General features: G+C 59.1%; 1 protein-coding gene across 1 annotated transcript in view; it reads left to right on the top strand.

The window, feature by feature from the left end:
- CELSR1 (cadherin EGF LAG seven-pass G-type receptor 1) overlaps positions 1-23,708 on the top strand; it is a 137,964-nt gene that overhangs the window by 34,835 nt on the left and 79,421 nt on the right. The window contains 1 exon segment of the mRNA XM_011284343.4: positions 19,366-20,004. Within this exon segment, the coding sequence (XP_011282645.4) occupies positions 19,366-20,004 (639 nt within the window).

The following is a 23,708-nucleotide window of genomic DNA, read 5'->3' as shown; positions in this document are numbered from 1 at the left end:
CATGGCAACAAGCACCTCGCATCACCTGTGGCCTCTGTGAGTGTGATCTTCCTGACTTGGCTGCTGGTCTGCAACATCTTCCTGCCCCCGTCACTTGTCACTAATCACCTTATTCTCCCCGCCAGGAGACGAAGCCGTGTGTCCCTGTAGAAGTAGATCCTGTCTTTGGTGGCAGAGTTCCCGGGGCACCTCCTTGTGGGATTATAAAACCCATGTCCTCCGGCGTGGAGCATCTTAGGAGGGGTCTTGGTTCTAGGCACCCCCTCACTCCCATCCCGCACGCGTGCTGTCCTGCAAAGGCAGCACTCGAAGTGGGCACCTCTCCTGCACCCGCGTCCTCTATCTCGTAACCAGGTCCGCTCAGAACCTCGCCCACAGGAAGGCTGGGAGGTATGGGTGTCCACATGCAGGCGTTGGCTTAGCGCAGCTCTGCTAGAGGACCCCAGCGTGGGAGACAAGGCGCACGGCCCTGCCCTGGGCTGGCCTGGGTGGAGCCGCACAGACCCGCAGGGCCGGTCCGCGCTCGGACCCGCAGGTCCCACGGCCACAGGCCAGGGGCCCACGTGGTGGTCACATGAAGTTCTCCCAGGCGCCTGGGCACCTGCGTGTCAGGAGAGCCCCCCCCCCCCCCGGCCCCCGCGTAGTTTACCCCTCTGTCCCTCAGCAGGCGCTGGGACCTAACGAACTTTCTAGAGGAGCCACTCCCTTGTGGTCCCCACGGGCCCAAGAGACACACAGACAGAGGGGAGGGCTTCCTGGTGACGGTGGTGCCCAGGAGGCCTGACTGGCTGGACAGAGGATTGGTTTAGTCTGGTTCCTTATATACCTACCTTTCTGTCCCCAGAGAAAGTTTAAATACTTTCCACGTTCGTTTTGTCTACCTTGCAATCCTTCCTCCTGTTACCAAGAGCGTATTTCTGGCACACAGGAAAACGCATCCACGTAAGAGCAACCCAAGTACTGGGGTCACTTGAATGGAAAAGAGAATTAAAGGGGTGATTTTCGTCCGTGGTTGGAGTTCGGTTGGGAAGGACTTCAGGGCAGTGAGACAGGACTGTGTTTTTGAGCGAAAATTGCAAAAGCTCTCTGTCGCTCGTTTATATAAATGGCACACAGACACGTTCGCTAAGACCACGCGGCCGACGACACGTTTGAATTTTATAACGGGAAGTGGGGATTTGGGATGAGCCTGGCCTGTGAGCATGGAGGTCGCCGGCAGCACCAGGCATGAGGGTCAGCCTCGTTTCTGGAACGAACAGGGGTGCCCGCACCCCAGGATCCGCCCGGAGCCGGGGAGGCGTCCTGGAGTGGACATCCAGCTTTGGCCGTCACGGGTTACAGCGGCTCTCTGTCCCCTTCTCCTCCCTTCTCCCTCCCAGGTTGTCCAGTATAGAGGGGGCAGAGAGAGAGGGAGACACAGAATCAGAAGCAGGTTCCAGGCTCCGAGCCGTCAGCACAGGGCCTGACGCAGGGCTCGAACCCATGAACCATGAGATCATGACCTGAGCCGAAGTCGGAGCTTAACCAGCTGAGCCACCCAGGCGCCCCCTTTTGTCGCTTAAAAGGGAATCCCAGCCCCCCACATCTGCAGGCTGCCGCTGGTGCTACATGAAGTGGCTCTTTCACTTCCAGGTCACGTCTCCAAGGTGTTGACATGATCGTGACCCGAGAGTGCCCAGGCGAGTGTCCTTGCTCCATCTCTCAACGTGACTCAAACCTTTAGACCGAGAACAGGAGCATGTGGACAGAGGCTACGGGTGGGGGGTTTCTGGAGCCCAGCTTGGCTCGGCGCTCCTGGGGACCCTGGAGACTCTGTTCTCAGGTCTTGTCTCATCAGATGTGAATTCGTGTGCAGACCCCGTGAGTCTGAGGGGCACGCGGGAGCCCAGTGGTTCTGGAGAGCCTCCCTTGTGGCCAGCTCAGCCCTGCAGGATGTGAGGTCGAGCCGTGAGGGGAAGGAAGGGCCTGCTCTCACGCTGACCAGGCCGGGCCAGAGACCTTGCTGTCCTTGGAACCTGGAGGCCACGGAGGGTAGGAAACTCAGGCATTTTCCCGGATGGACCGAAAGCTGTTCTGAGGGCTTAAGAGAGAAACCCAGGCCTGCTCTGAGCGCTGGCCTCTGTTGGCCTGCAGAGGACTGGGCTGGCGATCGTCTCTGAGTTTTGGGGAGGCTGGGGCAGCGGAGGTCCCTCAGAAGCCGAGCGGTGGCTGCCCCCCGGGTTAGAAAGAGTGAGACGGCCACCCTGCACCTGCAAAGGCGGGGGGGGCCCGGAGCTCAGGCCCCTGTCCTCCTGCCGTCCGCACACCCTTCACGGCGGTGGCGATAGACGGCGTTTTGCTCTGTCCCCAGAGCAGAAGCAGTGGGAAAGCCGGGCCTCGGGTTAATCGTTAAAGGACCACGTCAGAATGCACGCCACCCACACCCAGAAGTCACCCCGAGACAGTTACCAGCTGGCAGCCTGAGGAACTGGGAACAACAGCCACTTGCTGGTGAGAAATTCCGAGCAAAGAGAACGCAATTAGGCCTTCCCTGAGACTGGTTACAATTACTCGCTTCGGAAGAGCTCGGTTCCTGGCCGTTCCTCCAGGACCGTGTACGACCCCCAGGAAAGTGGCCTGGCCCTGGCTGCGTGGGGTGTGGGCCCTTCTGGGGGCCTGAGCCGATTTATCCCTTCCTGCCACGGTGACCCCAGATGTCACATGCTGAAAAGTGCCACCGCGGGACGAAGGAGCAGTCTCCTCTCTTCAGCGGCAAACGCCGTTTCTGGAAAGTTCCTGCTGCGGCGGGACTGGGGAGGCGTGTGGGCGGTGCAGGAGACCCACCTCCCTGTGCCCACTCGCCCGTCGGAGTTGGGGACTCTGGCAAGTAAAGCCACGTCTCCCTAACAGTCCCACTGGGTCCACACGCATTGCACATGCACACGCTCAGGCAGGCGCATGTGCACGCACACGTGAGCACATGTGGTTCACCGGTGCCCCTGTGGATGCTGCACACGTGTCCTCCTGGCTGCACGTGGGTCCTTGTAGGCGACCGTCACGGGCCGAGGCTCTGGAACAGGGAAGGCTGGGCTCCTTCATAGGACACGGCGGCCACGTCCCCCAGGCCCACCTGCTACTTCGGACTCCGAGGCCATCCCTGTGTCCCCACCGGCCACGTGCCCCTCGAGGCCCAGCGGGCAGGGTGCGGGCCTGCGGCGTAGCTCTCCTGCGAGTGCCTCTGGGAGAGAGGGCACGCCGGGCTCCCTTTGTCACCAGGGGCGTGACATTACAGGGACAGATACCAGCTCTGAGCGAGCTGACCACCAGCCTTCATTGCTGAGGCTCACGGTGGCTCCTGCCCCTCCAGCCACCAGCTCTGACGCCCTCCCCCGAGCACCCCCAGCTCTCTGGCACCCCTCTCCCCAGCCCCCCCAGCACCCTGGCACCGCTCACCCCACCAGTACTCTGATACCCCTCCCCCTTACACCTCCAGCACCCTGGCACCCCTCTCCCCTCCCCTACCAGCACCCCACACCCCTCTTCCTCCCACCCGCACTAGCACCCTGGCACCCCTCTTCCCTCCCTCTACCCCACCAGGACCCTGGCATCCCCTTCCCTCCCCCACCAGGGCCCTGGCACCCTCCCCCACCAGCACCCTGAAATCTCCCCCCCCCCCACCAGTACCCTGGCACCCCTCTTCCTCCCACACCTTCATTCTTTTTTTTTTTAATGTTTATTTTTGAGAGAGAGGGACAGAGCATGAGCAGGGGAGGGACAGAGAGAGAGCTGGAGACAGAATCCGAAGCAGGCTCCAGGCTCCGAGCCGTCAGCACAGAGCCCTACGCGGGGCTCCAACCCACGAACTTTGAGATCATGTCCTGAGCCGAAGTCGGACGCTTAACTGACTGAGCCACCCAGGCGCCCCCCACCCCCACACCTTCATTCTTACCCTGGACGCCCCCCCCATGGCACTTCCCATCCGAATTGTCTGTGGCCCCCGCTGTCACCTCCCTCCCTGAGGCTGAGGAGGGCAAGACTCGGTCTTTCCCCTTGGCGCCCCTGGATCGGGGCCTGGCTCACAGAAGGCCGCAATGTTTGTTGAATTAATGAGTGGCAACAGTTTTAATTAGTTAATTTGAGTTTGGGTTGCAGATTAGGATCGTTAAAAAGATTTATCATGCCCAATAATTTTTCATCGTAAACAAGTTTGTAAGCGTCGTCGGCTGCGGTGACCCCTGCGCGAACTTCTGCATCGGGACCTTGGGGCGCCGCACGAGGGAAGTCCAATTTGTTACTTGTAAGTCGTCTCTTAATCGCTTAATAATAGGATATCTGCTATTAGCCTGATCTCTGCATCCGTTCAGACCCACGCGGAAGGCGCCAGAGCCGACTTGGAGCTGGCGTTCTGCAACAGTGTGAGCGCGCCTGTGAGCGTGCAGCGTGTATGTGTGCCCGTGAGTGCGTTAGCGTGTGTGCGTGTGAGAGTGAGGGAGGCATCGCGCGGAGGAGGGCGGGGGCCGGAGGCGGGAGCGCGCACACGGCAGGTGCTTGGTGGACAGCCAGGAGGCCCACAGGTGGGGAGCAGAGGTGAGACCCCACGACGTTTAGGGAACGGGGCCGGCAGGTGGGCGTGGGGGAAAACTCCGCCCAGGATGCATCTCGGGACATTCCTACCGGACCGTGTCCTGACGTGTGGCCGTGTGAGATCGTGTTGAGAGCAGAGAAGGCCATCGTCGTCATAAAGGCCGACTGTGGTTCGCAGAGGCAGAATACGGTTCCGTTTTCTCCCTCTGCCCGAGGGCGGCCGCTGGTCGCCCCGGCTCCGGTCCGTTCCCTGGACTGTGGGGCCCGGTGTTCCCCGGGGGGACTGCAGGGGGCCCGGCGAGCACAGACGGTGCGGTCGTGGATGGAAGTGGACGGCGAGACGGGTCAGATGCGCTGCTCTCCGATTTGGAGACGCTCCGACCCGGGGCGGGTTACAGGGGACGGGGCGTCAGCCGGCCACACGTTATTTTGAGCTTCACTTGAGATGTTCCCTCCCCTCGAGCCTCCCCGATAACGAGCCAGACGGAAGCTGCTTAGCGCGCTTTGAGTCTTTCTTGAATGCGCTCGCTCGCCGACTCCAGAATAGGCCCACAGCTCGTTAATTTCAGGGGATGGGAGTGGGGGGGGGCTGCTAACAAAGGCCACAGAGGGGGGCCACCGAGCAAATATGAGGAAGGAGGCTTGTCTCCCGCCAGAAGCAAATGCGAGGTGGAAAGTATCTTTGTCCTGCTCTGTGAATACTGGAGGCTCATTTCACCATCTGGATGGAGGGGAAGGAAGCCCAAGAAAAGTAATTAAAAGACTCCGCTGAAGAAGCACACGTAGGACGGAGGGGAGACGGGAGGGAAAGGGTGCTTAAGATGCTCGGCTTTCTTGATTTGCTGCAAGATTTATGTTCCCCGCGAGGGTGCTGTGACTTCTCTCCTGCTTCCTCCACAAGGCTTCCTGGTTAATGATCGAAACCACAGCGTGCTACCTTGCTAATGTGATACGAAAGCAGACTCTTGAAATTTAGGATCGGAATTTTCTTAGCAAATATTTAACCAGGAAAAAAAAAATCCTTGCTTTTCTGTTCTCGGCAGTTGTGAGTTGCAAATTAATAGACGTCTGGGCCAATATTTGATCTTTTCTCCAAAAGAAAATGACTTGTCAGCTCTTCACTCAGCTGGAGGGGGTGGGGGGGGGTCCCTGGAAATGATCTGTTGATGGTGGTGGGTGACTGGGCTCTTCGGTCCCCCGGGCAGCATGTGGGTGAGCTCACGGCGCTCCCACCAGCATCTCCCACGGGCCTGGGGACGCCGTGAGCAGAACCCCCGTGCCTGGCCAGAGCAGGTGGAGCAGAGAGTGACCGATGAGATTCTTGGTGTGTGAGCAAAGCTGCCCTTTGTCCCATGGGGAGTCCTGGGCTGCCCCCGGCCCTTTGACTTGAGGAGCCAACCCATCAAGGGGTCAGGGGTTTATTATAGCCTCTCAGTGCTATTTGCATTTCAAAAGAGATCTCTGTAAAATTATTCTGGAAGGGACTTCAGGGCCCCTGAGTGGGGAGACATTTAGGGGCCAAGAGGGTGGCCCTGTGGTCTGGATGCTCTGTGGTCTCTTGAGCAAGGCTAAGCCCATGGCGGGCAGCTGCTACCACAGGCCGGTGTAGGGGGAAGGTCTTGCGCCCAGCAGGGGACTGAGCAGCCAGGGTGGGAGGGCCGGTGCACGCCGGGTCCCCTGACCAGCTCCCCACCACCTCAGCTGGCTCGCCCGCACCTCCCTTTCTCTCCGCCCACGCCCCCGGGTTTCTGGACCGAAGGCTCTCGGTGGTTTTCCCCACAGGTGCGCCCCAGCTGGGCCAGGGTCTGGGAGCCCTGAGGACATTTTGATTTCTGTCTTGCCTCGAGCGCCCTGTGCTGAGTTGTGCTTCCCCAGAAGCAAAGGAGGCATATCTGATGCTGTGGGTCCCAGGTGCCGATGTTGTTGCACATTTGCTCTTAAATAGGTACAAATTATCGGTATTAGACATCCTTACAGCTCCCTCTCCTCATTAAGCCTCTACGGTTAATAATTATTTTCTCTCTGTAAAGCGTTCGGGAGACTAGACACGTGCGGGCTGCCCGGCCTCCTCCCTGTGCCACAGCGGGAAGGTTGCAGCCTGTATCCCCATCTTCCAAAGGCTGTGTGCCCTGGGCACAGCCCCTGAGCCTCTCTGGGCCCCACGTTCCTTGCCGCTGGGCAGTGGAATCTCGCAGTGTGGCTCTTGAAGTCGTCACACATGTCTGGGGGTGCAGGAGAGCCCATCACCCTGCTTTTACTGATGAGGACACTGAGGCACGGGAGGTTCAGGACCTTGCCCAAGGTCACAAAGGTGAGCGGCAGGGCAGGATTGTCTCACAGCGAGTGTCTGCGAGAGCCAGGCAGAAGCGTAGGGCCTTTAATGACCAACTGTTTGTGGCCCAGGTGTCACGGGGCAGCGCTCTGCCCTCCTCTGTTGGTTAAAGCTGTCCTAAGCCCACCTGCATTCAACAGGAAAGGGACACAGGCGTCGCCTCTTGGTGGGGGGTTGTCAAAGTATCCATGGCCGTTTTTTTGGGCCACCACGTTCTTCAAGCCCCCGAGTCCCAGACAGAGGGAAAACCTCACGTCCTTTCTGAGCGTCCTATCTCTGGGAACACTGTCCCCCCCCCCCCCCCATCATTCAAGCCAGAAACCCCTCTGCCTCTTTCCTTTGGTTAATAGTCCCCCGTTCCACTCCTAAAGAATTTCTATTGTTTTGGAAGAGTTCAAATATACCAAATATGGTCAAACCGCATGCGCGTGTGATATAAAAACACGTATTTTGGATTTGATCGTCGGTCGGCTCTGCGGTTATGAAAGTCGGGATACGACCTCGTCACAGATTCGAAATTCCAGAACTGTCTTATCTCAGGGTTTCAGAAAATAAAGGACCCTGGACCTGTCTCGTTGCGCTGTGGCTGTTTCTGGCATTTGTATAAAGGGGCTGTCCTGAATGTCATCTACAGCCCTACCTTTTCCCTTAGCGCCATGTTGGTGTTCCCAGTTATGGTCGAGTCATTGTCACCATTGCACGGTCTTCCGTTCTGTGAACCTGCCCTCCTCAGTCGGTCTCTTCTGCTGCTCGGGCGTTCTTGTGGACGTCTCCTGGCCCGTGAGGGCGCGGCCTCCCCTGCAGTGTGTTCCCTGCGTGGAATCGCGGGCCGTGGGGCAAGGGGATGTTGCGCACTCTTAGGTAGCAACAGGTGTTTTGCAGGGCGACTGGACCAGTTCACCTTCCCACCGGCAATGAACCAGCCTTCCTCTCCTTGCTTGTCCTCTCTGCCACCTGTTAGGGCCCGGTTTCTTAATTTTTGCCAAATCGCGTCTCACTGTGGTTTCCATGTGCATTTTTCAGATTACTAGTGACGTTGGCCCATCTTTTTATTTGTTTGAGGCTCAAAGACGTTTCGGTTTGTGGCTTGTCTTGTCATTGATTTTTATTTTTTTTTAATTTTTTTTTTAACGTTTATTTATTTTTGAGACAGAGAGAGACAGAGCATGAACAGGGGAGGGGCAGAGAGAGAGGGAGACACAGAATCTGAAACAGGCTCCAGGCTCTGAGCTGTCAGCACAGAGCCCGACGTGGGGTTTGAACTCACAGACCGTGAGATCATGACCTGAGCCGAAGTCGGACGCTTAACCGACCGAGCCACCCAGGTGCCCCTCGTCATTGATTTTTAAAATGAGGTTTTTTTGGGGGACATCTGGGTGGCTCAGTCGGTTAACTGTCAACTTCAGCCCAGGTCATGATCTCACTGTTGGTGAGTTTGAGCCCCCTGTTGGGCTCTGTGCTGACAGTTCAGAGCCTGGAGCCTGCTTCGGATTCTGTGTCTCCCTCTCTCTCTCCGACCCTCCCATGCTCACACTCTGTCTCTCTCTCTCAAAAATAAATAAACATAAAAAAAAAAGAGTTGGGTGCTCAACTGACTGGGCCACCCAGGAACCCCTATTAGGTTTATTATTTTTTTTAAATAAATTTTTAAAGATGTTTTTCATTTTTGAGAGACAAAGGGAGACAGAATGCGAGTTGGGGTGGGGGCAGAGAGAGAGAGGGAGACACTGAATCCGAAGCAGGTTCCAGGCTCTGAGCTGTCAGCACAGAGCCCGACGCAGGGCTTGAACCCACGAACCGCGAAATCATGACCTGGGCCGAAGTTGGACGTTCAACTGACTGAGCCACCCAGGCGCCCCTATTAGGTTTATGCTTAAGCGCAATGTAATTTTGCTGCTGTTATACAAGATTCGTTAACAATTACATTTTACGAGACTCGCCTAAGGACACGCCATGCCCTTCTCTCTCGCCGCCTTGCTGAGTGCTCGTGTGCATTCTCACAGGTTGTCTGTGGAGCCTTTGGTGTTGTCTGTGTTGGCACTCATACCTGTGATGAGTTCATCTTCCTTTCCATTCATTCATTCGGCGTATCGTTCATTCATTCATTCTCTTGCACCGACCTTGGCCTCCGACACAGTATGGAGGGAAATGGTGGCGGTGGGGACCGCTGGTGAGTACTGTGTTTGCTGTTGGGGCTTTATAGACGCCCTTCAGTGGTTTAAAGGAAGCACCAGTCTCTTCTGTGTTTGTCAAGAGTCTCTAAAGTTTGTTTTTTTCTGAGAGAGTGGAGGACAGAGAGAGGGAGAGAGAGAGAATCCCAAGCAGGCTCCATGCTGACAGCAGTGAGCCTGATGACTCAGGGCTTAAACTCACAGACCGTGAGATCACGGCCTGAGCCAAAATCTAGGGTCGGTCGCTTAACCGACTGAGCCCCCAGGCACCCCAAAAGTCTTTATTATGAAGGATTACAGAATCTTATTGAATCGTTTTCTCTATTGAGATGCACATATGCTTTCTAAACAACATGTGGTGGCCTTCCTGTTCCACAGGGACTGGAGGGACTGAAGGACTTGGGGCTCGGGGCGGCCCTAACCTTCATCACCAGTGCTTCCTGGGGACAGTCAGAATTTCAGAGGCCCTGCTGGTGAGCGTGGGGGTCGAGGGCCAAATGCGAGTGCAGCCCAATGGTGGTTGAGGAAATAGAAACCTCCAGTGTTACGTGAAGCTGTGGGAGCAGGTGCGTGTGCACAGAAGTCCAGCTCAGAAGAGGAGCCAGGGAGGGAGGGGGACGCGTGTGCATTCACACACACGTTACCCACCGGCAGGGAGGCCGTGGGTCGCCGGCCACTGTGACCATCCCGTGGCTGGAGCAGGAGCGTGAGGAGGCGTCCGCCCGGCGGGGCCGTGGATGGCCCAGAGCCTGGAATGTTCCAGGCTGGCTCCTGTCCCTCCCCAGTCTGTGGGCTAGGGGTGGACCGCTTGCGGGCGGCCGGGTAGGTGTGCGCAGGCCCCTGGGCTCCGTGGCCAGCGGGCGGGCCGGGTTGGGCTGGTGTCCTTGCTGTGTCCAGGGCTGGAGAATGTGGCGGTGTCGCTGGGCGGGGGTCAGGGGCCACATGGTCTTGTTGGAGGGTGTCGTTTGAGAACAAGACAAGGCACTCCAGCTCTCTCAGACACAGTTGGTGTTTAATCTTTGCCTCAGGGAACTCTTTGCCGGTTTTCCTAGGATTTCCTTGGAAGGGGGCAGAAGGGTGGCCTTTCGGGCTCCAGCGGGGAAGGAGGGCGGGTCTGGGCAGGCTTTCCGCTGGCCCCGCTGGCCCTGCTGGCCGAGGGGAGCCCTGGATGGATGCCTGTTGGCATGGGGGCCTCGGACCGGCCCGGCAGCCACAGGGCACTGAGCCCCGAGCCCAGACGCTGCCGGGCTCCTAGTTCATCGCTGGAAGAAGAGTCCGGAAACATTGGCGTGGCTTCCTTGAGCGGGCTTGTTGACCGCGTGTGAGCTGTCCCCAGCGGCCGTCCGCAGTGTCCCGGGCACTTTTGGTTGGGACAGCCGTGAAGCCTGCCTGGGAGCTGGCGCCCCTGCCCCGCTGCTTCCCTCCTGGCCCCAAAGCAGCCTGTTTCGGGACCGGGTCACCAGCGTGCGTCTCCGTGCGGTCAGACTTCTGGACTCCTGTCCCCGCATTGTGCAAAACGTTCCCGGGAGAAATTCTGGGCGATCCCGGAGAAGCCGGAGGCGCCCGTGTTTTCCCTGCGGCTCTGCACCCCCTTGGGTGAGGCCCCACCCCGGCAGTTACAAGGCGTCTCCACGGGAGACGGCTCCTTCCGGCCCGCAGGCCACGGCGGCTTCCGGGCGCCCTCCTCTCCTCTCCCCTGACTTGGTTCATGGCTCGGCTTTAAGGAAATCGTTCTTGAAGTGCCTTTTAAAATATTCCACCCCCCAACCCCCTTTGGCATTAACCTCACTTAGCCAGAGCAAATGTGTTCCTTGATATTTTCCCCGCCTTTGGATAGCATCGTGCAAAATAAAGCGGATTTTTATTGCGTCCTTCGCTCTGTCTTTACTTTTGTTTTTAACCGAGGTGAAATTCAGAGCACATGAAAGTGTCCAGGAGGCGCCTGGGTGGCTCAGTCGGTTGAGCGTCCGACTTCGGCTCAGGTCATGATCTTGCAGTCTGTGAGTTCAAGCCCCGCGTTGGGCTCTGTGTCGACAGCTCAGAGCCCGGAGCCTGCTTCGGATTCTGTGTCTCCCTCTCCCTACCCCTCCCCTGCTTGCTTGCTCTCGCTCTCGCTCGTGAGCGCTCTCTCTCTCTCCTCTCTTTTTTTTTTTTTTCAACGTTTATTTATTTTTGGGACACAGAGAGACAGAGCATGAATGGGGGAGGGGCAGAGAGAGAGGGAGACACAGAATCGGAAACAGGCTCCAGGCTCCGAGCCATCAGCCCAGAGCCTGACGCGGGGCTCGAACTCACGGACCGCGAGATCGTGACCTGGCTGAAGTCGGACGCTTAACCGACTGCGCCACCCAGGCGCCCCTCTCCTCTCTTTCAAAAATAAATAAATGTTAAAAAACAAAAATTAAAAAAAAAATTAGGGGTGCCTGGGTGGCTCAGTCGGTTAAGCTTCCGACTTCAGTTCAGGTCATGATCTCACAGTTCGTGAATTCGAGCCCCGCATAGGGCTCTGTGCCGACGGCTCGGAGCCTGGAGCCTGCTTCGGATCCTGTGTCTCCCTCTCTCTCTGCCCCTCCCCTGCTAGCTCTGTCTCTCTCTGGCTCAAAAAGAAATAAACATTTTAAAAAATGATGAAAAGAAAGAAAGAAAAGAAAGAAAGTGTCCGCGTCAGGGTGGACAGCTCAGTGGGGCTCAGTACGTTCTCAGTGTTGTGCGTCCGCCCCGCCTCCCAGCTCCGCACACGTCTGTCCCCCCACAGAAGCCCTGTGCCCATCCGGCACTCCCTGCCCGTTGCCTCGGCACCCCCCAGTTCGGTTTCTGTCTCTATGGTTCCACCTGATCCAGACATTTCCTAGAAATAAAATCATACAATATGTGGCCCTTTCCTTCTGACTTTTTTTTTTTTTAATGTGTATTTATTTTGAGAAGAGAGAGAGAAGAAAGGGGAGAGAATCTTAGACAGGCTGTGCTCTGTCAGCACAGAGCCTGATGCGGGGCTCGAACTCACAAACTGCAAGATCATGACCTGAGCAGAAATCAAGAGTCTGCCACTTAACCAACTGAGCCATCCAGGCGCCCCCCCCCGCCCTCCACCCGACTCCTTTGCTGAGCACAGTGTTTGAGAGTTACCCGTGTTGTGGCATGAATTCCTTTTTAGGGCCAAACGATACCGCGTGCGTTGTGGGCATACGCATTGTGTCTATCCGCGCGTCTGTTGCTGGACACTCGGGTTCCCCCTTTGTGGCCGTTGTGACTGATGTTGTTATTCGTGCGCGAGTTTTGGTGTAGATACACGTTTTCAAGTCTTTCGAATTCCACCAGCGAGTGGGACCCTGGGTCATCTGTTAATTCTCTGGTTAACTGTTCGAGGAACCGACTCTCAGCTCTTAGCTGGAGGCTCCTTATCTTGACCAGAGCGCCCTTTCGCCACGTCTCAGCCCACGGCTTCTGGAGCCGCTCGGAGCCGAACAAAAACCTTCCCCTTTGGGCTGTGGGGCCCGTTAACGATTTCACCTTCAAGAGGGTTCCCGCAGCTTGGACGTGGTGAGTGAGGTCAGGGTCGGGGAGGGGTTGTGAGCTGCAGAGCCCGGCCGCCCCCTCCGAGCGGGTGGGCTCGGCCCAAGTCGGGGACCAAGGAAAGGGGTGAGGGTGGGGGGGCTTGAAGGGAGAGAGGGCCGAGCACCTGCCAAGGTTAACAGGGAGGGTGCCTGCTGTGACCGGGGGCTGGGGGCTCTGTGGGGGTGTGACCGTCCCCCAGGTAGGTGTCAGGATGTGGGGAGGGCGTGGGGCCTGCAGGGCAGGGGCAGAGGGAAGGCAGCAGTGGTGGAAGTTCTGGGGGCGAGGAGGACTCAGTTTCCAGAGGCAGAGACACCCGAAGTGTGGGCTGCCTTAGGGGGCTGTAGGACCCTCCCTCTCGGTTGTCAGACTGAGGTCACATGGCACGTGGGGAGGAGGGGGGGCTGCTGGCTCCGCTCTCTTTACCCCCCACCCCCTGACGCCAGGCCCAGCAGCATCGGCTGCCTTCCAGTTCACTGCCAGATGACCCCCTGGACATGTTGAGAGCACGTGTGAGGGGCGTCTGGATGTCGGTAAGACACCTGAGGGCCCCTCCTCTGTGGACGGGGGGGGGCGGGGGGGAACAGCCTCTTGGTGGCCGGTGTGCACGCCAGGTCTGACTCTGGCCTTTGCCCCGCTGTCCCCCACACACGTGTCACCCCGTTCCCGCGAGGAGAGCCCGCATCCCGAGACGAAGGTTCTAGGTGTGGCTCTTGCCGCCCAGAGAGGAGAAGCCGGACGCCCTCCGGGTAGCAGGGCAACACAACACCCCTCTTGTCTGCCCTCAGTCTGGCCTCAGAGACACGGCCAACAACGCTAGGGAGGCTCCTGAAAACCACTTCAGAGTCCCCCGGCTTCGGGTGGGAGCCCCGAGCAGCCCTACCTGTTGTGAGGCCTCAGGAGAAGGGGGGCAGGATGAGGGACGGCACACAGCCTTTGTCTCAAACCTGCTGGACTGGCAACCAGGGCCCTGGGGCTCCGGCTGTACCCTTCAGGCCTGGCAGGGCGTTGCCGTGGGAACCGGGGTTGTCTCCCTGAGCCCGAGGCGTGCATTGGGGTGGGGTGGCCTCGACCCCTCTTGGCACCGGCTTTGTCTTCAGCTGCCTGTCCCCAAGGCCCCGTGTGTTCAGAAAGTGCCTTCTCCTCCTCTGTGTGCTTGGGAGGTCCTCCCAGGCCAGGTGAACAGTCCTCTGGGCCCCCATCCACCATCGGGAGGGGTTGAGTCCAGTCAATCTCGGCCCCCCGTCCGCCATCCGTAGGGGTTAAGTACAGTCAATTTCAGCCCCCCGTCCACCATCGGTAGGGGTTGAGGCCAGTCAGTCCGGGCCTGCCACTTGCTGCCCAGGGGACCTCGGCTGGGCTTGCTGGTCAGCCTCTTTGCTCCTCTGTGTCCTCATCTGTGGAGGGCCAGCAGGGGTGTCCCTCGCAGGCTGTGACAAAGACTGAAGGGGTAGTACTGGGCAAGACGTTAGAAGGCAGTGGTGGGGCCCCACGTGTGCACGGACCACTCACTCCGTGAGGGTGTTTCTCCTGCGTCCACCCCAGAGGCCAGCGGCACTGAGGACCTCCATCCGCCTCTGGAGCCCTGTCTCCCCCCACCCTACGTCCGTCTGTCCCAGGCGGACCAGCGTGCCCTCAAGGTCAAGCTCACCGGGAACCTCCAGATGCGGTGTTTTTTGGAGACAGGGTCTGTGCAGATGTGACCAGGTAAGCTTTGAGAGGAGGTCACCGTGGCTCGGAGTGGGGCCCTTGCCCACCGACCGGCGAGGGGACTCTGGACACAGACCCACATGGGGAGGAGGCCCCAGGCCGACCAGGCGGAGATCGGTGAGGTGCACCTGCCGGCCAAGGAGTGGCTCAGCCCCCCGGCCGCTGGGAGAGACTCTCCCGCAGAGCCTCCCTGTGCAACCAGCCCGTGACACCTCGACCTCAGACTTCTGGCCTCCAGACCGAGGATAAGTGCCGTGTAAGCCGCGTAGCCTGCGGCACCCAGGACACTGACGCACCCTTCTGCCAATGACATGCCAGGCCTTGCCTCTTGTTCGCTTCGTGTGCCAAGAAGTTGTTTCGTCTCCAACTGCGCGACGACTGCCGTCCCTCCGTGGACACCCACCTCCCCGCCGCCTCCCGGGGGCGCCCTGGCACCAAGTCTCGCAAACGCGGCTCCGTCCCGTGTCCCCGGCAGGCCCCCGGCTCCTTGAAGGCCGCGGCGTGACCTCTCCCCGCAGCGTCTGGGCCCGCCACAAGGGACGTGATCGTAGAGGACGATGAACCTCTCTAGCAAAGCCAGAGGGGTGGACAGGCCCGGACCCCCGTGGAGACCCGTGAGGCTCTCGCCTTGCCGATGGCTTTGCGGGAAACACGGCCGGTGAGCGTCCCGCAGCCGTGGCACGTTCTGGCCATCTGTTCTGTCTCTCTCCTGCTGTGTCTCGGGGACAGCGAGGCGACTCGCGTTTGCCAAGGAAAGCAGCGGAAATGGCACTGGCCGGATCTGGGGGCGCCGCGACCCTGGCTTGAAGCTGTCGTTCACAGCCGCGGAAGAAATGCCTGCGGCACAGGCTGGGGAGAGCCCCCGGCAAGCTCCGTGCCTTCCGGAATAAAAAGGGGCTTTTGAACGATAAACCCGATGGATGTGCGTGCGGGGAAATAAAAAGATACAGGGAAGTATAGAGAGGAAAGTAAAAGTCACCAGGTATCAGCAACCTGACACTCCTAGGACCTCACATCCCTCAAAAGTGTCAGGGTCGTTGGGGCGCCTGGGGGGCTCAGTCGGCTGAGTGTCCGACTTGGGCTCAGGGCATGATCTCACAGTTCGTGGGTTCGAGACCTGCGTCGGGCTCTGTGCTGACAGCTTGGAGCCTGGAGCCTGCTTCTGATTCTGTGTCTCCCTCTCTCTCCGTCCCTCCCCTGTTCATGCTCTGTCTCTCTCAATAATAAATAAACATTAAAAAAAAATTAAAAAAAAAGAAGTGTCAGGGTCGTCAAAAGCAAGGGGAGTCAGAGAAGCTGTCCCAGCCCAGAGGAGCTAAGGAGACGTGTCATGTGGGGTCCTGGATGGGGGCCTGGACGGGGTCCTAGACCAGGAAAAGGGCAGGAGGTGAAACTAAGGAACTCATGTAATAGAGTCAGTAATAGGGGAAACTGAGTGCCGAGTGTATGGGAACTCTGTACTGTCTTCTCAGTTTTGCTGTAAATCTAAAACCGTTCTAAAATAAAAATCCAGGGGTGCCCGGGGGCGTCTGACTCGATTTCAGCTCAGGTCATGATCTCACGGTTCGTGGGTTTGAGTCCCATGTCGGGCTCTGAGCTGACAGTGCAGAAGCCAGCTTGGAATTCTCTCTCTCTCTCTCTCTCTCTCTCTCTCTCTCTCTCTCTCTCCCCCCCCCCCCCCGCCCCTCCTCTAGGCACTCTCTCCCTGTCTCTCTCAAAATAAATAAATAAACTTTACAAGTAAAATAGGGGGCACCTGACTGGCTCAGTCGGTTGAGCGTCCGACTTCGGCTCAGGTCATGATCTCGCGGTTTGTGGGTTCAAGCCCCACGTTGGGCTCTGTGCTGACAGCTGGGAGCCTGGAACCTGCTTCGGATTCTGTGTCTCCCTGTCTCTCTGCCATCCCCCGCTCATGCTCTGTCTCTCTCAAAAATAAACATCGAAAAGAAATTAAAAATACAACAAAATAAAAATTGGTCTAAAACAAATTCAGCGGCTCAGGCAGAACCACTGTCAACATCACAGATACTTTGCTCTCCTTCCCGATAGATCTCTGGGCTCGTGTACAATCGCTTCTTTTGGTCTGTGTGAGAAAGTCACTAATTTTTCCCCCAGCATCCTGCTGTCAGGTCTGCCCCGCTGTCACCGCTGTGGTTTAGCAGGCAGCGCCCTGTGGTTGGGACAGCCCATTTGGTCTCCACGGGCCCCATGTACGGGCAGTCGGGTGCCTGTGGCGGCCTAGGAATCCAGCCCAGACGACATAAGTTCAAGGCAAGGCCGTTGTCTCCCAGAACCTGGGGTGTCCAGGAGGATCCCCGGTCTGAAAGAAGCTGACCGTGAGATCCGCATAAGGCGCACGTCTTGTTTACCGGCACATGCGACGTTAGTTAATAGTTAATGCTATTTTCCGGCCACGTTCCCGCTCTGTCCCTGAGTGGAGATGTCTGTTCTTGGAACGTGGCTCCCTGTTCGTGGGCATTCCTCAGTGCGGTGCCCTCCTGGCTGCCCGCGGGTGGGTGGTTTAAGATGAAAAGGATGTTTTCGTAACACGTGCCACCAGAGGGTAAGCAAACGATACCCAGTGTCTTGTATTATTATTGTGGGCATATGGAAAGGGAGGGAAGGAAGGCAGGAAGGGAAGAGAAGGGAGGGAGGGAGGAAAGAAAGAAGGAGAGAGGAAAGCTAGAAAGGGAAACAAAGAAGAAGACCTCACCAGAAAAATAGCTTCGATGGGAGAATGGAGTTTCGGATGCTGTTTGTGCACATGTGTCTTGGGGTTGAGAGGTGAGACCGGAAATCATCCTTCTTCCCTGCCCCTCCCTCCCTGTGTCCCCCCCCCCACGGATGTTTATCTGGCAGCTTCTGAGTGCCAGCAGCTGGTGCAGCAGGGTCAAGACCTGCAGGTTCTCAGTCCTCAGGGGCTCACGGAGGGAGAGATGTAAACCGCAAAAAATCAGGTTATGCCACTTCTGGGTGAGGAAAGTAGGGTGGTGGCAGAGCATAGATGGGGGACTTGGAGGTCCCCTGTGATGAGAGACATTCAGCTGAGACCTGGATGGCCGAGGAGGCACCCCCGCCCCCAGCCAACAAGGAGGGCGGTGCTCTAGGCAGAAGACAAGGTGTGCAAAGGCCCTGGGGCAGGAAGAGGGAGCGGGGTGGCAGGTGGAGGGCTGATGGGGACACGGAGGACCACCAGATGGGGTAAGAGGTGTGTGTTTTATTCTGGAAGCCCCTGGGGGCCCTGAGGGAGTGGCATGATGAGGGGGGCATTGTAGTGGGAGGGGGACCCCAGACTGCTACAGGTCCAGCCCACATTCCAGGGAGGGGAATAGATGCTCCTCTTGAGGGGGACCGACCTGCAGGTGGGGTTGGGAAGAAAGGACAGCACTCTGCCACAACTTGCTTTGCCACTTTCTTTTGCCTTACTTTACTCCTCCTGACTGTTCTGGCCCCCGGCCCTTTGCACGGGAGCGGTGGGCATGTCTGGCCACTGACTCTGGTCCATTTGTGCTCCGTTGAAGCTGTAGCCAGAATGAGCCCTCGCCTCGTGGGCTCCCCACCCCGAGGTGATGCCAGTATCATTTCCACTATCGACTTCCGCCCTGCTGGGTTTTCATGGGGACTGGACGGAGCAGTGACAGCACTCCGTGCCCAGCTTACTGAGCAGTGGTGCCTTCGCTGGGGTGAACTGGGCTCCCCTCCAGGGGCGATGCCGAGTTTCTCAGGATCTCAGGTTTGCTGTGGTCGTCAGAGGGTGCACCCGGGAGCACTGTGACCTCGGGAGCAGTTACGTTTTCTTGTGTGGACAGGTTTTGTGACTCGGGGTCCCTCCCAGAGTGGCTTGTGGCTCCCAAGGGCCCGAGGAAAACAGGCCCAGTGTGCAGAAGCCTCGATGCCTCTGTTCCCCGTGGTTTTAGGCTTTGTGCCTCCGTGGGGCCACGGCGACAAGGTGGCCTCCAGATTGTGTCATTTGACCCGCCCTCTCAGTGGTCCCGGCTTCCTGGAAACAAGCGGGGCAGGGCTCCCCGCCATGGCTCCTGCCCCTTGGCGGGGGAGGCCCGTCAGGCGTGGGCTGCGCGAGGGTGGGAGAGGGTCCTTGCCTGGCAGGGGCTCACTGGCCTGCACAGATGGCCCTGTGCCCCATGGGGGTGTGCTCGTTGGGGGCACAGGTACAGGGACCCAGAATCTGAGCTGAGCCAGAGGGATATGAACTTTGCTGGGTTTTTCTCAGGGTTCCATAGCACATTTGAGGCAGGGCCTGGGAGGCAGGTGAAAACCCCCTGGGTGGGGGTGCTTGCACCTGTCAGGGTGCCGGGAAGGCCGATGGTCCCACCCTACAACCACCCTGGGGAGAGCCCCTGGGGCCAGCCCTTGGGTGACTCCCCTGATTCTGGGCTTAGAACGGCCTAACCAAAACATCCCATCCCTTTCCCGTCTCGCAAAATCCTGAGTAGCTGGTTTCATGGTTGGTTGACCCTTGTCGGGTGAGGTGCAGCCCTGTCTTGTACGTGTCTTTGTAAAGCAGCATTTGCCAAGCGTCCGCCGTGTGCAGGGCACGTAGGGATGAATAGGGTGCAGCTCAGCACAGAAAACCCTTCAACGTGGCGTGGACCAAGGCCGTACCTGGACGGCAGCATCCTGGACGCCGTGGGGTCTGGGCTGGGCTGCGGGCGGGTGGGATCGGAGTGGGGGCTCCCGGGGTCTGAGACGGGTGCAGAGGTGGTAGAAGGGGGCTCAGTGGCCCCACGTGGTCTGGGGCAGAGCGTGCGAGGCGGGGGACCCAGGTGGCGGTGGCCCCGGGATGTCCTGCTGACTGGTTGGGGGTCCGCGGGGTTCTTACGAGCAAGACAGACTCAACAGGAGCTGTGCTTTGGGAAGCCGGGTGTGGAGGGAGAGGAATGGGGGGCCCGGAAGGCAGGGGTCAAGGCGGCGGTCGCGGTGGGGGCGGGGCGTGGGGCTGGCTTCGGCCGGCCGTGCCCGGGTGGGGCTGGCGGGGACCCGGACCCCGAGTGACCCCGACCCTCCTTGTGTCCACAGATGGCATCCACAGTGTCGTTGCGCTCTGCACCCTGCGGGTCACCATCATCACGGACGATATGCTGACCAACAGCATCACCGTCCGCCTGGAGAACATGTCGCAGGAGAAGTTCCTCTCCCCGCTGCTGTCCCTCTTCGTGGAGGGCGTGGCCACGGTGCTGTCTACCACCAAGGACGACGTCTTCGTCTTCAACATCCAGAACGACACGGACGTCAGCTCCAACATCCTGAACGTGACCTTCTCGGCCTTGCTCCCCGGCGGCGTCCGGGACAAGTTCTTCCCGTCGGAGGACCTGCAGGAGCAGATCTACCTGAACCGCACGCTGCTGACGGCCGTGTCCGCCCAGCGCGTGCTGCCCTTCGACGACAACATCTGCCTGCGGGAGCCCTGCGAGAACTACATGAAATGCGTGTCCGTGCTCAAGTTCGACAGCTCGGCGCCCTTCATCAGCTCCACCACCGTGCTCTTCCGGCCCATCCACCCCATCAACGGGCTGCGCTGCCGCTGCCCGCCCGGCTTCACGGGCGACTCCTGCGAGACGGAGATCGACCTGTGCTACTCCAGCCCCTGCGGCACCCACGGCCGCTGTCGCAGCCGCGAGGGCGGTTACACCTGCGAGTGTCTGCAGGATTTCACGGGTACGTGTCGCTCCCCGGGCCCCGGGCGGGGTCGCACGCGGGGGGCCCTCGCCGGCTCCCTCAGTCCACTCCCCTGCCCGGCGCCAGTCCGTGGCCTTGGCGGTGACGCTGGGAGCTGCACCTCCTTAGCCGGCGGGTGGGCGGGTGGGTGGGCGGGCAGGCTTCCTGACGAGCCCTCCCAGGTCCCTGTTGACCGCGTGTGACTGGAGTCGCCCTCTTTCCGAGAGCGATTACGGCGTGAGGGCCACCTGAAAACCCACGTGCGGGAGATGACACGCGCTTCCTTAGGCGGCTTCAGGTTGGAGGCACTTCATTCCGGGCTTCGGGTTTAATTGGCTACTGTAAACAGTGTGACTGGGATGGAGATCATGAGCCGCTGATCACGCGGGTCTGGAGAGCCGGTGTTGGTGTTTCACGCCCGGTGGTCGCTGTAGAGGTTACGTCTCCTCCGCCTTGAACGTACACTTGCCCTGAGACGTCCTGACTCGTCGCGAAGACGAATTGCTCCCCGGGCAGCCGGCGGTGGGTGTTTAGAAATAGGTAGTCAGAGCAGCATGGATGCGCACGTCCTGGTCTTGGCCTTCGATCGCGTGTTGCGTAAGATCATGGCCCATTTGAAAAACAAGTTTCCGGTGGCCTGAGAGCGGTCTGGCGTTTTGGGGAAGCGGTCTAGGATTAGGTGGGACCTCATTCATACCGGACGTAGCTTCGCGATTCCAGTATGGACTGTGGCCCCGGTTATCCTGTTTAGTATAAACAGCCGAAAAATCATTATCTGCTTGTGTGGGACGTGGCACAGTTTATGGAGCTTAGCACAGGGGTTTACGGCATTAGCCGGTGTGTGTTAAGCAGGAAGAGTAAACCCAGGGTGGGGGGCACAGTGGGAGGAAGACGGCCGTGCCTGGCGCTCTGAGTCAGAAGAGGAGGAAAGGCGCCAGAGAGAGGCCGTTTGGCAGCCTGAGGAGGTGGGGGTTTACCGTGTCTGAGCCCCAGCCTGGTTATGATCCGGAGTACGGCGTGGCAAGAAAGGCACCTGACCGCCTGCCCTGTGTCCTCCCCTCCTCCCCATGCCTCTTTGTGGCTGGCTGGCCGTCCGTCTGTTTTGTGGGGCTCCAGAAGGGTCTGCCCGCTGGCTCGGAGTGTTAACCCTGGATTCCTGACTACACTGGGGCATGGTGGTGGGCCCGGACGGGAGGCTCAGGAGACCCCTGCCCCCGCAGTTCCTGCCTACGTTGTTGGGGCTCTGGCTGTGCCCACAGTCCTGGACCAGGCTCCCCTCTCCCCCACTCCTCCCTGCCCTGGGTTGTAATGGGCGCTCACCACACGGTCCCGGCGTGCCCTGACCTCTCCTTCCCTGATCACCATGACGAGCTGGGCTCTCGGCTTCTCCTGAAGCGGCTGACCAGGTGTGCCAGCGCTGGTGACGGGGAGGCCTCCCCCGTGAGCTGCTGTCCCCTCCCCCCTCCCTTGCCCGTGGCCTAGACGGGGAGTGCTTCCTCCCATGACTTCAAGTGGTGATGCTGTGGCTCTTGACCCTGGGAAAGGGCTGGTGTGCTCTAGGGACTCAGCTGGCGTTCAATTACTCCCTTGCCTCCCGAGTATTAATGGAGTGCCTACTGTATGCGTGGCCACTGCACACATCAGACCTGCCCCTGCCCAGTCGGGTGGGGCACCTTGGGTTGTCTGCGTGACTGGCCCTTTCACTGATCAAGACACGTGGCAGTGGGGACCTGGCAGGGGACAGTCCCTCAGGCACCCTCTGCGCTCTGATGGAGGCCTAGGATGGGGTCTAAGGTGAGCGGGGAGACCAGCTTCGCCTCGGGGGCCACAGCAGCAGGCCTGGGTTCCAGAAGTCCCGGACGTAAGCCCAGGGCCATGTCTGGGCTGGGTAAACCGTGGCTGCTAGGGACCCGTGGATTCTCTCCGAAGAGGGATCGACCTGCTGCATGGAAGGCACTTCCAAAGTTCTTAGATTTCGTTTTCATCACGGGAGTCATTGCTAGAGAAATAATGACCGGAAACGGCCCCGCGTGTCAGAAGATCCGCTGAGAGGCCGTGGTTGGCGTGGGACTCATCTGAGTGTCTCTGGCCCTGAAGTCATCGTCTGTGTTTCCCTCGGAGATAAGAGAGGCCCAGACTGATTGTTTGGACTCAGTCCCCCTTCCTCCATCTATCTTTCCCCCTTTGAAGCCCCCCTCCTCTGCGGGAGGTAATTGCGTTCATTTGCTGGTGCTGAAGGCTGCCTTGTCGTCGAGGGGGTTTTGTTACTTGCTCCTGGGTAAGCCGAGCCCAGGCCGCCGTGGGGAAGTTGGAAGCGGCCCAAGGCCCCCGGAGGACCCCGGCTTCCTGTGCTGCCGATGGACAGGAGACGGGCTGGGTGAAGGAAGGTGTCAGTTAATCTGAGGCGAAGCTCCCTGAATTTGGTGCTGGAGAAAACACCCCCAGCAGCAATCCTGCGTTTTCTTAAATCCATGCTGGCCTGAGAGGAGGACCGAGGCCCCAGCGATGGAGGGCTGTGCGCTGGGGCGGTAGTCGGGGTCCGCAAGTGACCCCACTCTGAGAGCAGCAGGACATTATGGCTGAAGGCGTCATGGTCGCCGTCCTGATTTCCTCTAGAACTCGGCAGACGTCTGTTCTCGGCCCCTCGGTGTCTTGGGTCGTAAACAGCGGGGTTTGGTTTTGGCTAAACCCCCCCCAAGGGTCGCCGCCCTGTTCTTCCTAATCCTCACTTCTGCACCTGTTGCCTGCTGCCATCACCTCCCTCAGAATCCGCCTCAGCGCCGTCCCCTGCTCTGGAAGGTTCTGGAAGGTTTCCCGACTTCCTCGGTGCTGTGTTTATGTGTTGGTTGCTCTGCTCTCACCTTGGGTGTGATCCCCTCATTTCCCTGCCTCTCAGGACAACGGTAACTCAGGGCTAATATTCACTAGCCTTCGGTGCGCTGTGCTGTTCTAGATGATTCCACATGTGTTACCTCAGTCCCCACATCAGCAACATGGCCCCGTCTGTAAGCGGAGAGACGAGGTGCAGAGCAGCACAGTATCTGGCCCGGCTGTTCCAAGGCTGTTCCAACCGGGGTGATTCTGCCCCCGGGGACAGCAGGGGGTGGGATGTGGGGGTGGAGGCCACACGTGCTGCCCACATGCGCCGAGGACGGCCCCACACAGACAGCGGTCCCGCCAGCGTGTCTGCGGGAGCGCAGAGCCACCGACTGCGTGATGAGTGCAGGTTCCCCCAGGTCTTCCTGGATGTCACCTCCCTGCCTCCACACGTGTCCCCTCCTCTCGTCCCCATTCCCTGCGTCCGCCCCCTGCTCGGCACTGGATGGCCACAGCACCGGGCACACAGAAGGTGCTCAGTAAGTGCTCATGCACACACGATGGGGTCAGGGGTTCACTGGCCTGGCCTGTTCCTCCCTGTAGCCAGAGGAGGCGTCCTGGAGGCTCCTTCTGTACGGTGCTCGGTGCTCAAAGCAGTGCCTTTGCTGCTATTGTCACTGCGCTGGAGGGGACTCGGGGGGACGGGGTGGCGCTAAGGTATTTATGACTCTGTCCCGCTGGTGTGAGAGCTGGCCCCGCTCCAGTTCTCACAGCACAGCTCTGTGCTAACGCGGGCTGGCAGGCCTCCCCCTCCTCCCATACATGCATCTTCTCGTCACGGAGAACGAGGTGATTTATCATCACAGATGAACGTCTGCCCACGGGGT

The sequence above is a fragment of the Felis catus genome, chromosome B4, assembly GCF_018350175.1.
Source record: "Felis catus isolate Fca126 chromosome B4, F.catus_Fca126_mat1.0, whole genome shotgun sequence".
Taxonomy (NCBI): Eukaryota; Metazoa; Chordata; class Mammalia; order Carnivora; family Felidae; genus Felis; species Felis catus.
This window is presented reverse-complemented; position numbering and strand designations above follow the sequence as displayed.